Genomic DNA, 14,667 nt, shown 5'->3' with positions numbered 1-14,667 from the left:
TCTACCTCCTCTCCTGATCTTAGGCATTCTTTAACACCAAAATCAGACACTATTTCAGTGAAGGCTTCTTCGCTGCCCCCCCCCCCCCCAATTCATAACTTTTTTTTGTGCTTCATATTTGCTTGTCATGTTGTGGATGTGTTATACTCTCCCACTGGTCCTAAGGTTAGGGAAGTGTTGAACAAATGTAGGGGGAATTCAGGTTATTGGATAGAAAACAGAGATTTATCAAGAACACATGTGTGTGTGTGTGTGTGTGTATGTGTAGGCAACAAACTAGCTTTTTTGACTCCTGCCTATTTTATTGTTCTTTCTCTTCATGAACAATGCTGATGGCAAGTCTTTTGCCATGTGTTGGGGAAGGGCAAGGAGCGGATTCTCCTGCCTGCGTATGCCTCACTCTGTCAAGACTATCAGTTGGCAGTGTTAGAAACCTATAAATCCCAGGGGCTGCTTACGATGTCTTTGAGTGTTACTGGAGAAAATGGATTTTATGGAGAACTCTGAAGGATAGTTAGTTGGAATCACAAATTACATATTGGCAAAGGGTGCTGTTGTTGTAAACATTGATTTGACATGCAGATTGAGTCTCTTACTGACCACTGCTATTGTAACTGCCCTCACCTAACCACACCCTAGTCTGCAGTCTCCCTATTGGTAGCTAGGAACTCTTGTGCCTCCTGAAGTGTGTATTGCTGTAGGAATGACCACAAATGATAGTGCCAGTTTTACTTGACTGTCTTTCAATCACCCCTTTTGTTGCTTGACCTTAAGTTTCAGATAAGCCCCCCCCCCCAATTGAGATAGAATGACAACTAAATTGGGTTTTGTTCCTCCAAACCAGATCTTGGATTCTGCATTTTAGAAGAAATCTTTAGGAATAGCTTTTTTGCTTGAATTATAGTTAAAATCACCCATATCTTTGTTTTTACCTATCATTAGCTGCTTTTATCACCTTCCTTTTACCCATCATGCTTTTTTTTTGAAATATTTTTCTTTTTCATAGATTTTTTTTTTTTTTTGCAAGGCAATGGTGGTTTGCCCAAGGCCACACAGCTAGGTAATTATTAAGTGTCTGAGACGGGATTTAAACCCAGGTACTTCTGACTCTAGGGCCGGTGCTTTATCCACTGTGCCACTTAGCCGCCCCACCATCATGCTTTTTTAAAGGAAGAAATTATTTAATATCAGTAACTATTGGAAATTTCTCTGTGACTGCTTTTCATTGGTTCCTATATTTTAGTCTTTCATTTTCCCCATATCCCTAAAAAAGGAGCTAAGAATCAGAAAACCTAAAGGTAGCATTTGTCACTAGGCTGACACTTTGGTAAAATCATCTCTGTGCTTGATTTTCTTCATTTGTAAAATAAAGGGGTTGTCCTTAATGAATATTAAGACTTTTATCTCCTGAAATCTGATTTTATGATCTTTTCTCATAATTGGCTTCTTGAAGCCACTATTATGCTTTGTCCCCCACAGTGCCTGGAAATATCCTGATTAGTGACTCCTTAAAAATTGAGAAAATAGGCATAATCACAGCAGAAGATATGATTAAAATTTTTGAAGTTCTTTGGATACTTGGAAGTTTTGTATAAATCCTAGCTGAGCTCACCTAGCAGTAACCTCCAGGATACAAAAACAAATCATCAAAACAGGCCCTCCCCTCAAGGGCCTTACCTTTCCACATGGGAAGGTCAGATGTCAAAGTAGTAGGGAATTGAGGTGGAGAAGGCACTGAACTTTCTAGGGATTTGGAGGTTCCTGTCAGACTCCTCAATAACTGAAAAGGCCTCATATTTCTGTGCAAGTATCTGTTCATCTTCCATGTTTTAGTCATTAATTTGTATTTTGTATTAGCTCAAAGAATATTTGTGTTCACATGTCTGAGAATTTTCTCCAACTGGGGCCTAGGAGTGTTTTTGTAGCCCTGGGGTAGAGGCAGCTGCCCAGACACACTGGAACCTGGAGCCAGGACCCATGTTCCTGTTGTTGAGGCCTGGGGTAATAGCCTGGTGTTAAAATGAGATGGGCCATCAAGGCCTGGACTGAGGTGGATTAGGTCCTAAGACTCCCCCATGGAGGTGCCCGGATAGATGAGTTGGATCCAGAAGAAGACAAATTCAGATCACCTGAAGAGAAACCGAAACTGGTCCACTTGGGGTTCCCTTACTTTGAGAACATTTCAGCTAGGATGCTCTGCAGCAAAGAAAACTCTAGGGAGAGGGGGATGCAGCTCCCCCTACTCTGTCACTTTGGTGTTTTATGAGTAGATCGGGCCGAATCCTCTAATTACTTTTCTTGTCTAACTTCTTGGGCCGGCCCCCCTTGCATCCTTAGAGGCCCCTTGGTGCCCCCATACCCCAGTCTGTTTTGTGCGCACACCCTCTGGTTCAGACCTGGAGCAAGGCTAAAGCCAAGCTGAGGCTGTCCTCTTCCTGAAGACCAACTTTTCCCCTCAGGTGATCAGAATTCTTTCCTCCTCCTTTGAACCTGATGAGGACCCCTTATGGGTGGTGTCCTTGTATCAGGTGAACTTCCCCAGGGTGGCCACTGTGGGGGGCAGCTTATTTGCACCCCCACTTAGTTCCACACCTTGCACATAGAAGTGAACACATAAGGCTCTTGATTTGCTTTTGGACTGGCTTGTTATTTCTCATTTTCAGAAGAGGGTGGACACTGTATAAATACAAAATACTCTATCCCCACTATCCAGTATTCAGAGGGCTGCTGATTCTCTCGTTTTCCTGGAAATGTCTTATAGAGAATAGACAGGCTGACTGGTAAAATGTTTAGATCCTCTCTTATGTGTCTCAGACTAGGAAGGGACCTTGGTGGTCTCTAGTTTTTGCTTGCACAAGAAGCCCTTTGATGGCATGGACCACACAAGGCGAAGGTAGCCAGGGGAGAGGACACCCTATGGGGAGGAGAGTAGTCTGTCCACCTCTCCTCATCCACTAACAGCCCCTCAGACACTTGGACAGCTGCCATGACTTCTCCTCTATAGGCTTATTTTCTTATCTTCAGGCCAAATGTTCTTTTCTATAAATGTATTATGGATATTAATAATAACAACCAACAGCATTTCTCTAGCACCTGTTTGTTACTTGCTAGGAGAGGTACTTTTATTTCAGTTCAGGAAGCTGAGATTCAGTGACTAGCCTAGATTTACAGGTAATATAAGTGTCTAAGGTGGGATTTGAACTCTTTCTGACTAGAATCAACAGCACTATCCACTATTCCACCTAGCTACTCTATATTATATAGAGCACTGGGGATTTCTATTTCCTATTTTCTTAGCTGCATTCTGGGCAAGTATAAGTTTTGTAAAATGAAGATTGACTTTTGGATTGTTAATGTTATTGTAGCACGAATATCATCAAATGCTACATTAAAATATTTTTATTAGAGGCTATTCACATGATTCATCTTTTTCTTTTTTTTAAGATCTTATTTATTTTGAGTTTTACTATTTTCCCCCCGATCTTACTTCCTTCCCCCCCCAAAGTCTTTTTACATTGTTTCCATGGTATACATTGATCCAAATTAAGTATGATGAGAGAGAAATCACATCCTTAAGGAAGAAACATAAAGTTTAAGAGATAGCAAAATTACATAATAAGATAATAGATTTTTTCCCCCCTAAATTAAAGGTAATAGTCTTTGGTCTTTGTTCAAACTCCACAACTCCCTCTCTGGATACAGATGGTATTCTCCATTGCAGAGAGCCCCATTGTCCCTGACTGTTGGACTGATGGAATGAGTAAGTCCATCAAGGTTGGTCATCACTCCCATGTTGCTGTTAGGGTGGACAGTGTTCTTCTGGTTATGCTCATCTCATTCAGCATCAATTTATGCAAATCCCTCCAGGCTTCCCTGAATTCCCATCCCTCTTGGTTTCTAATAGAGCAATAGTGTTCCATCACAGATATATACCACAGTTTGCTAAGCCATTCCCCAATTGAATGACATTTATTTATTTTCCAATTCTCTGCCACCACAAACAGGGCTGCTAGATTCATCCATTTCTACCTCTTTCTACCCTTGTTATCATTCTTCATCCTCCTTATTTATTACTGTCTAAGATAGTGGATCATTACTTTTTCACTAAGATCTTTTCCCTTTCTCCTTTAGCAAAATGTTTCTACAATCATCTTTCTTTTGGGGGGGATCACTTCAAGGCAGCTATGATTATTTTTTTACAAGTGATGTTTTTACCCTTTTTCATAATCTCTTCAGGGTATAGATCCAGTAGTAGTATTGCTGGATCAAAGGGTATGCACATTTTTGTTGCCCTTTGGGTGTAATTCCAGATTGCTCCACAGAAAGGTCGGATGAGTTCACCACTCTACCAACAACAAAGTATTAGTGTCCCAGATTTCTGACATCCCTTCCAACATCGATCATCGTCCTTTTTGGTCATATTGGTCAGTCTGAGAGGTATAGGGTGGTATCTCAGAGATGCTTTAATTTGTATTTTTCTAATATGCAATGATTTAGAGCAATTTTTCATATGACTAGATTGTTTTGATTTCCCCATCTGTAAATTGCCTTTGCATATCCTTTAACCATTTGTCAATTGGGGAATGGCTTTTTTGTTGTTGTTGTTGAAAATTTTACTCAGTTCTATATATTTTAGAAATGAGTCCTTTGTCAGAAATACTAGTTGTAAAAATTGTTTCTTAATCAGACTCTTAAAGAAAACTTCCTATACTGGTTCTATACTTCTATTTCTTTCTTCAACCCTTTGCAGTGTGACTTTCCACATTACCACTCAAAACAAAACTACTCTCTTTCAAAAGTTATCATGATATCTTTATGTTCAAATCCAAGAGTCTTTTTTTAAGACTCGCCGTTCTTGACCTTTTCTTTGTATTTGAAATTAAGGGAATACTCATCTTTTTTTTTTTTTTGTTTACTTTGCATCCCCTTGGTTTCTATATCTCTTTTTTTGCTTTGCTTGACTCATCCACTGTACTTGGAAAAACATATCTCACTTCCTAATTGTAATGTGGTAAAGTGAATAGAACTCTGAACTTCACTCAGGAAGACCTCATTTGAAATTTCAACTCTGATCGCAACTAAACTGGGGCTTCATATTGAGACTTCCATCTAATAAGAGAACTTAACTCAATCTCTAAGGTCCTTTTCAACTCAAAACTTAGATCTTGGGATACTGTGACTCTTTACATTTTCTTGGTGACCTCAACTACTATTTATTTACTTACTTGTGAGGACTCCCATGTCCTCTAATCAATCCTAGTTTATTCCCCCCCGGCATCCTTCATCCACCTGTTTGGATTCCTCTACACATCTCAAAAGCAACATGTCTAAAACAAGATTCTTTTTTCACTCTCAACCCTTTCATCTGCCAGACTTTGAGAGTCCCACTTGTCCTTCCAGTCACCTCCTTTAACAGTCTTGAGGCCCTCTTTCACTTCTGTTCTTCACTCCCTCCTAGTAATCCACCACAGCATTTACTGATGCCCTTGTATTTTCTCTCCAGTGCAATCCATCTTTCACACACTGGATCACTACTCTAATGTGGTATCAGTAATTTTGGATGCCTTGTCACATTTCTGACTCAAATTGAACCTATTCTATTAAAACTCCTAGGTCATCTTATAATAAGAGAAGGACATACCTGTGTATCTTCTGTCTTCTTCCTGTTGCCTTTTTTAGCATAAGTACTATTATGACACATATTGAACTCCTTCCCAGGAAGGAATGGAAGCTCCCAGAGGTCAAGGTCTATTTTCATTTTATCTTTTCATTGCCAAAGCTAGAACAGTGCCAGGCATGGGTAGGTTTTTTTTTTAAATAAATGCTTGTTAATTTTATTAATGGAAACATGCTTTACTTCTTGTCTTCTTTCTTCCACCCTTATCCATCCTGGTAGCTTCTGATCAAAATCCACTGTGCTCATCCTCCTTCCTTGAATTCTCTGGAGAAGATCTCTGCCACTCTTCTGAGATTGGGTACTGTGCATCATGTCAGTGCAACCTCTTAGACTCTGGCTATTTTTCCTTGTTTTATTGAGATTGACTTATCTCCTTGTTCTGGATGATGTCTTTTCTACCACTTGTTATACAGTCATCTTTTATAGGAATCAGTTGACAAGAAAAGCATCTGTCCAGCAGGGACTTTGTTTCAGAGACAGTGTCAAGCACATTGGCACAATATGGAGGCAGCTTTGCCCTCGAGGAGCTTCTGTCTATACAGGGTAGAAATGAAGAACTTTCATGGTCTTGGGACCCTTGAGCAGTCTGATGAAATCTGTGGATCATATCTCAGGACAGTGTTTTTATAGAATAAAATGTGGGATCACAAAGGAAAGCAATTACATTGAAGTTGGGTTGTTAGAATAATAAAAAACAAAACACTTCTTAGACACCAGGTCAGGAAGCCCTGTAGTGGGGGGACACCACAGCCACAGGCACTTGGTGGCCAGAGAAAGGAGTGTTTTTGTGGAAGGTTATCAGGATCATAAGTGGAGCCTGGGCAGTGTGGTACCGGGTAGAGGCCAGAAGGGACAGCTTGCAACAATAGGGTTTTGGCTGATGGGGAGCCCTGGTCTGAGGCTATCCAGACCTCAGGTCAGGCCAGGTGACAATCTCACCCATTTCCACAGGGCAGCCCTCCACAGCTAGCCCATCGCTATCTCTGAGGCCTTAGTTTAGACTAGGGGGCATGATTGGGGAAGATGGTCTGGGAGTAAAATGCTACAGCCTTTTAAATTTCTGCCTTACCCCTTGGTTTGCCTCTGACTTAAAAAAAAAATATTTATCTGTACCTTTCAGTGGTTTTTACATTTCTAAAACTCCCTCCCCCCACATCCTCTTGCCTTTTCCCCTTCTCTTCCCCTGTGTGTGTGCCCCCCCCCCCCCCATATGCTCTCCTTCTTGGTTTCCTTCCTATCTCTTGTTAGTCCTCACAATCACCCTTGGAGGTGGGTATTGCTCTTATCTTCATTTTATAGATGAAGAAATTGGGCAAAGAGGACTTGACTTCCTCAGGGTCACACAGATGGAACCATCTGGTGACCAGTTTGAACTAGGCTTCCTGACTCTATGCCAGCACTTTGGCCACTTGGCTGCCTCTCTGCCTCTCTCCTGACAAATGAAACTCAAGCTTTTGCTGGAGATATTTTTCTTTTCCTTTTTTGTAAATTTAATATTTATTCTCATTTTGTACAATTTAATGTTATTTTTACATTAGTAAAATATTCTTGTTTAAGAGTGAACTAGATACCCCTCCCCCCATAAATATAGACTTGCTTCAGCAACAAAGTAAAGGGGAGAGAAAAAAATTAAAATTAAAAAAAATAATAGTAATAATTGTAGGTATGGCCAGGTGGAACAATGGACGGAGCACCAGCCCTGGAGCCACAAGCACCCGAGCCCACATCTGGCCCCGTACACCCAACAATCACCCAGCCGTGTGATATGCAAGCCACCCAAACCCCACTGCCCTGCAAAAACCAAAAAGAAAAGAAAAAAAAAAAGACCCAAAATAAAATAAAATAGTAATAATAGTAGGGGTGGCTGGGTGGTGGACAGAGCATTGGCCCTTGAGCCAGGGGCACCTGGGGCCAAATCCGACCACAGACACCCAAGGATCACCCTGCTATGTGGCCCCAGGCAGGCCACCCAGCCCCATTTGCCCTGCCCCCCCCCCCAAAAAAAATAATAGTAGTAATAAAAGATGTGCTTGAGTCTTTGTTCCAACACCAACAACTCTATTGTGGGTGGATCACATTCTTTATGATAAATCCATCACAAAAGTTACTTCCATAATTTTCCAGTGTTGCCATTGCTGATCGCAATTCCCTCCTTTCTTATTTCTCCATTACCATGTACTATATTTTCTCTCTCCTTTCACTCTGACTCTGCTGTAGGGTAGCTGAGTGGTGCAGCAGACAGATCCCTGGCCCTGGGGCCAAGAGGCCCCGAGTCCCCCTACCACCCCTTAGGCCCAGAATCTACCTGGTCCTGTGGTCCTGGACAGGCCATCCAATCCCAGCCCCTTGCAAGAAGTAAAAAAGAAAATGTGTTATATCTGGCCACTCTCCCCCCATGGTCCATCCTCTTCTCCATCACTCACATCCCCCCCTTCCCCTGTCCCCCCCCCCCCTCCTTCTTACTCCAAATGCCTATACCCCATTGAGTATATATGCTGTTTCCTCTCCTAGCCACCTCTGATGAGGTTGAAGATTCCCTTGTTCCCCCTTGCCTTCCCCCCTTCCATATCATTGCAATAGCTCATTATAATAAAGAAAAATCTTATATGAAATATCTTGGCCTATTCCCCCTCTCCTTTTTCTTTCTCCCATTACATTTCCCTTTTTTTCTATTGACTCCATTTTTACACCATATTTTATCTTCGAATTCAGCTTTCTCCTGTGCTTCAACTATAAAAGCTCCCTCTACCTGGTCTATTAACTGAGAAGGTTCCTATGAGTATTATTAGTGTCACTTTTCTATACAGGAATACATGCAGTTCATCATCATTAAGTCCCTCATATTTCCCCCCTCTCCTCCAATCTCTTTGCTTCACCCTAGTCCTGTATCTGAAGATCAAACCTTCTGTTCAGCTCTGGTCATTCCAACAGGAACAGTTGAAATTCCCCTGGTTCATTGAAAGTCCATCTTTTTCCCTGGAAGAGGACATTCAGCCTTGTTGGGTAGTTGATTCTCAGTTGCATACTAAGCTCTTTTGCCTTCCGGTATATTGTCTTCCAAGCCCTACGAGCTTCCATTGTAGTTGCTGCTAAGTCCTGTGTGATCCTGACTGCAGCTCCACGATATTTGAACTGTGTCTTTCTGGCTGCTTGTAATATTTTCTCTTTGACTTGGGAGTTCTGGAACTTGGCTATGATATTCCTAGGGGTTGGTTTTGGGGGATCTCTTTCTCGGGGGAATCGGTGGATTCTCTCCATTTCTATTTTGCCCTCTGCTTCTAGGATATCAGGGCAATTTTCCTGTAGTAATTCTTTGAAAATGTCAAGGTTCTTTTCCTGATCATGACTTTCAGGTATTCCAATAATTTTTAAATTATCTTTCCTAAGTCTGTTTTCTACATCAATGAGATATTTCACATTTTCTTCTATTTTTTCATTTTTTTGGTTTTGAAGTATTGGTTCCTGATTTCTGGCAAATTCATCAATCTCCCTGAATTCTATTCTTTGTCTGAAGGATTTGTTCTCCTCAGAGAGTTTTCTTATCTCTTTTTCCATCTGGCCCATTCTGATTTTTAAAGCATTCTTCTCCTCCATAACTTTTTGAACTGTTTTATCCATTTGACCTAAGCTGGTTTTTAGCATGCTATTTTTTTCAGCATTTTTTTGGATTTCCTTGACTAGGCTGCTGACTTCATTTTCATGTTTTTCCTGCATCTCTCTCATTTCTTTTCTCAGTTTTTCTTCTAACTCCCTCATTTGATTTTCAAAGTCTTTTTTAATCTCTGTCATAGCCTGAGCCCAATTTCTGTTTTTCTTGGAGTCTTTAGATGCAGGAGCTTGTGCTTCCTCATCTTCAGACTGAGTATTTTGATCCTTCTTGGGCTCATTTGCAAAATATTTCTCAATTGTGTTCTTCTTTTTTCTCTGCTTGCTCATTTTTCCCAGCCTGTGCCTGTTTTGGGGGTGCTTCCTGAGCTTTTGGGACACTCCCACAAGGGTCTCAGTGTGTGAGGCTATGTCCTCCCTCCTGGTCTGTGAATGACCATAAGCGACCCCTCTGCCACAGGGCTGAGGTGGGGGGGCTCTGCTGTTCTTCCAGGGGGGCCTAGACTGCGATCAGGATCTGAATGTGGTCAGAGCCCCAGAGTCCTGTTCCAGGGGCAGAGGACAGAGCTCTGCAGTCTCTCTTCACTCCCCTCCCTCAGCTCAATGGGCTCATGCTCTGGGGACTCCTGCTTACCGGCTCCGCCTGATTCTGTTTTCTGGATCTGCAATGCAGTAGCCAGGCAGCTTGCTGTGTGCCCTGAGGGCTGGGCTCCATGTGCACGCTCTGGCAGAGGTCTCCCGCTGGTCCCCCACTGTATGCCCCGTGCTCCCAGCGCCCTGGGGCTGCCTCTGGGAGGCTGAAGTTCTTTGGCTCTGGTGGGCCACCCCTCTGGCAGACGCCGGGGAGCAGAGCCTTTTGCTCTTTTCCAGGTTACCTTGAGTAGGAGCACTGCCTCATTGGGTCCCTCTGTGGGTTCTGTCTCTTGAAAATTTAGTTAAAGTCCTTAGTTTCAAAGATGTATGAGAGAGCACCTAGGACACCCTCCACTCTTGTCGCCATTCTTGGCTCTGCCCCCCCCCACGACTCTATCTGGAGATATTTTTCAATCAAGAGTGGAAGAGAGGAGAGCTAGGACATGGAGGAGTGGAATTGAAGGGGCTTTGTCATAATGGAAGAGACAGCTAGAGGATAAATCCAGAAGGTGTTGTCATCTCACCTGTGTTTGCCTCAGTTTTCTTACCTAAAGAGAAGGATAACCAAACCAGGTTATTGCAGGAGGAAATGACATATTTGTCCTTTGCAAACCATAAAGCATCACAGAGAAGCCATTACATCCTCTGCTTGTCAGCATTTACTGGAGCTCCTGTGTCACTCATAGGTTTGAGTCCTAGGGATGCAAGTAGGGGAGAAAGAAAGAACTTGGCTTTGTTCTCATCGTTCAGGTGTCTTCCAACTTGGTTTCCTCCTTCACCCATACCCATAGTAGCAAGTGTCTGAGGTCAGATCTGAGCTCAAGTCCTCCTGAATCCAAGGTCCAAGGTCAGTGCTCTATCCAGTGCACCACCTACCCAAAGATGCCAGATAAATGAAGCTTTATAAAAGTGGCAACAACTGTTACTGTTATTAAGTGTCTGAGACCAGATTTGAACCCAGGTACTCTTGACTCCAAGGCCAGTGCTTTATCCACTACACCACCTAGCTGCCCCCAAAAGTCATTCTTGATTAATACATTCATTCCCCGCTACCTTTTGTCCACATAGTGATGTCATTTATCTTATAATGCCAGATCTAATGACCTTTTCTCAATTTGTAGCCTTTAACTCTCATCAGTCTCTCTTAATACTCTTTTTTTTTTTTTTTGCAAGGGTTTCTTGACACCATTATTTCCTGATTCTCCTATCTGACTGCTTCTCGGTCTCCTTTAATGGATCTTCATCCAGAATATGCCCCTTAACTATTGGTGTTCCCTAGGCTCCCTCCCAGATCCTCTTCTCTCTTTCCTTTATTCTACTTCACTTGATGATTTCATCAGCTCTCATAGATTCAATTATTGTCTGTTTGCAGATAATTCTCAGTTTTATTTATCCAGCCCTAACTTCCCAGTTCACCTCCACACTCATATTTCTAACTATCTAGTGGAATATCCATCTTTATTTCCTATCAATAGCTTAAATTCAGTATATCCCAAATCAGTTTTATTCCCTTCTCCCCTTTTCCAAATTTTCATATTACTGTAGAGAATAGTTTGCTATTTCCCTGCCTTAAGTCTCTTTCCACTACAATCCATCCTATACTGAGCTGTCAATGATTTTCCTTAAGCACCAGACTGACCATACCATCTCTCTTCAACTCAGGTGACTCCCTGCTACCTCAGGATCAAATAGAAAACAATCTGTTCAAAGCCCTTTAATCAGCTTCCTTCCCTACCTTTCCAGTTTTCCTTAAGCCTTAAATACCCCCCCCCAGCCCCCTGCCTCATAACTGTTCTTTTAATAAGACTTTTTCTCTCTACTGCTTCATCCTTGGGGGCTTCCCTCTCAGATTCCTTCCAGTGGAGGCGTTAAGTGGTTTGTTTGTAGCTGTTTGCATGTTGTTATCCATCTCATATTTGGGAGCAAGAACTTAATCCATCTTCCCTGGATCCCCAACGGTTAGCACACTGCTTGATGCAGAATAGGAAGTGGTTGGTCCCTACACTTTTCCAAGCTGCTGTTCTATAGAAAATACTGCTTCAACCCAGAGTTTTGTATGATGGTGTCAGATTAGAATTATATTTAATTAGGCATTCTAAAATGAAAATGATTCATTCCCTGGCATGTAGGAAAAGTCACAACTCTCACCATTTCACTAAACATATATGACAAAAATGTATTATAATTGCTCGGATGAGCTCCTGTTGTCATAGAGAAAACAATGTTCATATTTTTATAGGACTCAAGAGTACATTTCTTTTTTCTATGAATGCTTTATTCTAGAGAATTTGTTTAAAATAACATCTAGTGAATAAGTATACCTAGTCTTCAACGTAATCTCATCATTGTAATACTTGGTTCTTTGCCTTAGAGCAGTCATTTTATGATGAAAAAATATTCTATCTATTTGGGGGAAGAAGAAACCAATTAGCTTATTTGAACTTAGCTCTGAAGTTGACTTTGGTTTGGGGGTTTAACTTGACTACCTTCCATCAGCCCCTGCATTTGTGCATTTGAGAAATAGAAGGAACCCCACCCAAAGGATTGTTTGCCTTGAATTCAGACCTTTTCTGATTTTTTGATTGAACCAATAAATTAGGAATTTATAACAGGCTCTTTAGTACAATTTCCATAGATTTAGTTTGAATGTTCCTATATTATTAACCTTTTCGCTAACTTCCTAGACAGTCTCCATGGGTTTTCCTTACAAAAGGTTTTTAAATTCATGTAAATATAGGAAAATGTAGTAAGGTAGAGAGGTGGCACAGTGGATAAGCAACAAGATCTGAAGTCAGGAAGATCTGAGTTCAAATTTGATCTCAGACAACAATTTTGTGACCCTGGGCAAGCTGATTACTAACTCTTGGCCTCAGTTAGAAATAGTCACACATAATTAAATCTCTTGGAGAATGTTTTTGATGGTTGGAGTTGACAGTTTTTACTTCAACTTAGAGAATAAGAATCTGTTTATAATTGCTTTTTGTCATTTGTACTGTATTGTATTGTTTCCTTTTTAAAATGACTTTCTATGACTGAGAGATGTGGGATATTGATTGAGGAAAGAAACACTGACTTCTTATTTTCTTTTTGATTATACAGCAGATATAATTTCTACAGTAGAATTTAACCATTCTGGAGAATTGCTAGCAACAGGAGATAAAGGAGGTAGAGTCGTCATCTTCCAACAGGAGCAGGAGGTGAGTCCTTCAAGATTGATCTTGAATTCCTGGGTTAGAGATGTTACCAGAAGATCCCACTTAGATCTCATGGGAAGTTTAGATTGACTGCCTCATCATTTGTTTGAAAGAACAAATAATAACCACGACACTGGGAACATTCAGATTTTTAGAGCCCTTTGCATAGATTGAAATCCTTTGATCCAAATGGCATTGACAAAACAAAACTGCTCCAGCAGATGATTTAGCATTTTTCTCCACAGTTACTTTTTAATTTGTTTTTTAAAAGAAAATTGACTAACAGAACTATTCTTTGAACCCCCATCCTCCAAACCTTCGTTCATTGAAGTTGTCCCTTTTTTTCTTCCAGCTCTGCAGAGCAGATATGGACCAGTCTCTTCTGGGCTCTGCTTTTATTAATGATTTTATTTATTTGAGTTTCATAAGTTTTCCCTAATCTTACACACACAACACCCACACACACACATACACATAGAAGGCTGAGCACTGCTTTAAAGAAGCTGCCCATTTAGTCCTGTCAAATCGTTTTTAAGTGCCTGCCTCTTGGTATTTGTACTTGAAAAAACGAAGCATTTAAATTGGATTAAATTAAATATTCAATTCCTAATCCAGGTATCACTCAAACCATTTTGCCAAATGCAGTAGTAGTTTTCTCAGAGTGAAGCTTGCTATTATACTGTCTTGGTTTTATAGAAGCAATTGACCTTCAAAACATATTAAATATATAAAGTATTTCTCCATGTAAAAGATGCACCTTAATTTTGGGGCTCAGAATTTGAAAAAAATAATGTATTACATAAAGTTATTGAACTCCAGTTTTTTTCATCATGAAATTCAAGGATCTTATGCTTTCAGGCATCTTTTGGGCAAGTCTGGTGCGTAGACGCATGCTTAGTCCATTCTGTTTCATGAGGTTGTCTCCTTTGAAATCAGTCCTTTTTCATCAGCCATTCTTCTGGCCTCCTGCTGAACTATCTTTGTGGACACAGAAATTCCAATGGCCCTTTGCTCTTCCATCCCTCTCTTCAATTCCCTTTCTATATCAGGCCGGTTGGCTTCCTTGACCTCTTCTTGGCCTTCTTCTGTTGGGAGGGGTTCTTCTTCCCAGAGCCAGGCTCAGATTGTTTTCTCAGTTGGAGGAGTACCACACTGATGTTCAGCAGCACCCGATTTCCATTCACTTTTGCAAATTGGATCAAATTGGACCTTGAATTCAGCAGTGGATGAAAATCTTTTCTGAGCCATTTCTGAGAAGAACATGGCAAAAGTCACCTAATATACTGGTAACAAATGCAAAACAATGAGCTCAAAAAAGCAGGAAATGGAAGTCAAAAAATCTACAACCACTGTATAAGGCACTCCCAGTTTTTAGACCCTAAATTTTTCCCAAAAAGGTGTGTCTTAGACATGGGGAAATACGGTATTCTTAGTTGAACTTGCCTTCTTGTTTTCCCCTTTGCAGACCAGGATAAATGTCTGGCCACTGTTAAGTCCTTAGGCTCAGCCCCAAGTTCCTTGGCGTTCTCTACCTTCTGTCCAACTCTTATGTTGGAG

At 41.1% G+C, this 14,667-nt stretch overlaps 1 protein-coding gene across 3 annotated transcripts in view; it reads left to right on the top strand.

The window, feature by feature from the left end:
- PPP2R2A (protein phosphatase 2 regulatory subunit Balpha) overlaps nt 1–14,667 on the top strand; it is an 89,980-nt gene that overhangs the window by 50,592 nt on the left and 24,721 nt on the right. For all 3 annotated transcript variants that reach the window (XM_074195231.1, XM_074195235.1, XM_074195238.1), the window contains one exon: nt 13,016–13,113. In XM_074195231.1, the coding sequence (XP_074051332.1) occupies nt 13,016–13,113 (98 nt within the window). The remainder of the gene's footprint in view (nt 1–13,015; nt 13,114–14,667) is intronic.

Source organism: Macrotis lagotis, chromosome 1, assembly GCF_037893015.1.
Source record: "Macrotis lagotis isolate mMagLag1 chromosome 1, bilby.v1.9.chrom.fasta, whole genome shotgun sequence".
NCBI lineage: Eukaryota > Metazoa > Chordata > Mammalia > Peramelemorphia > Peramelidae > Macrotis > Macrotis lagotis.
The sequence above is the reverse complement of the archived record's forward strand: the minus strand, read 5'-3'. Positions and strand labels throughout refer to the sequence as shown.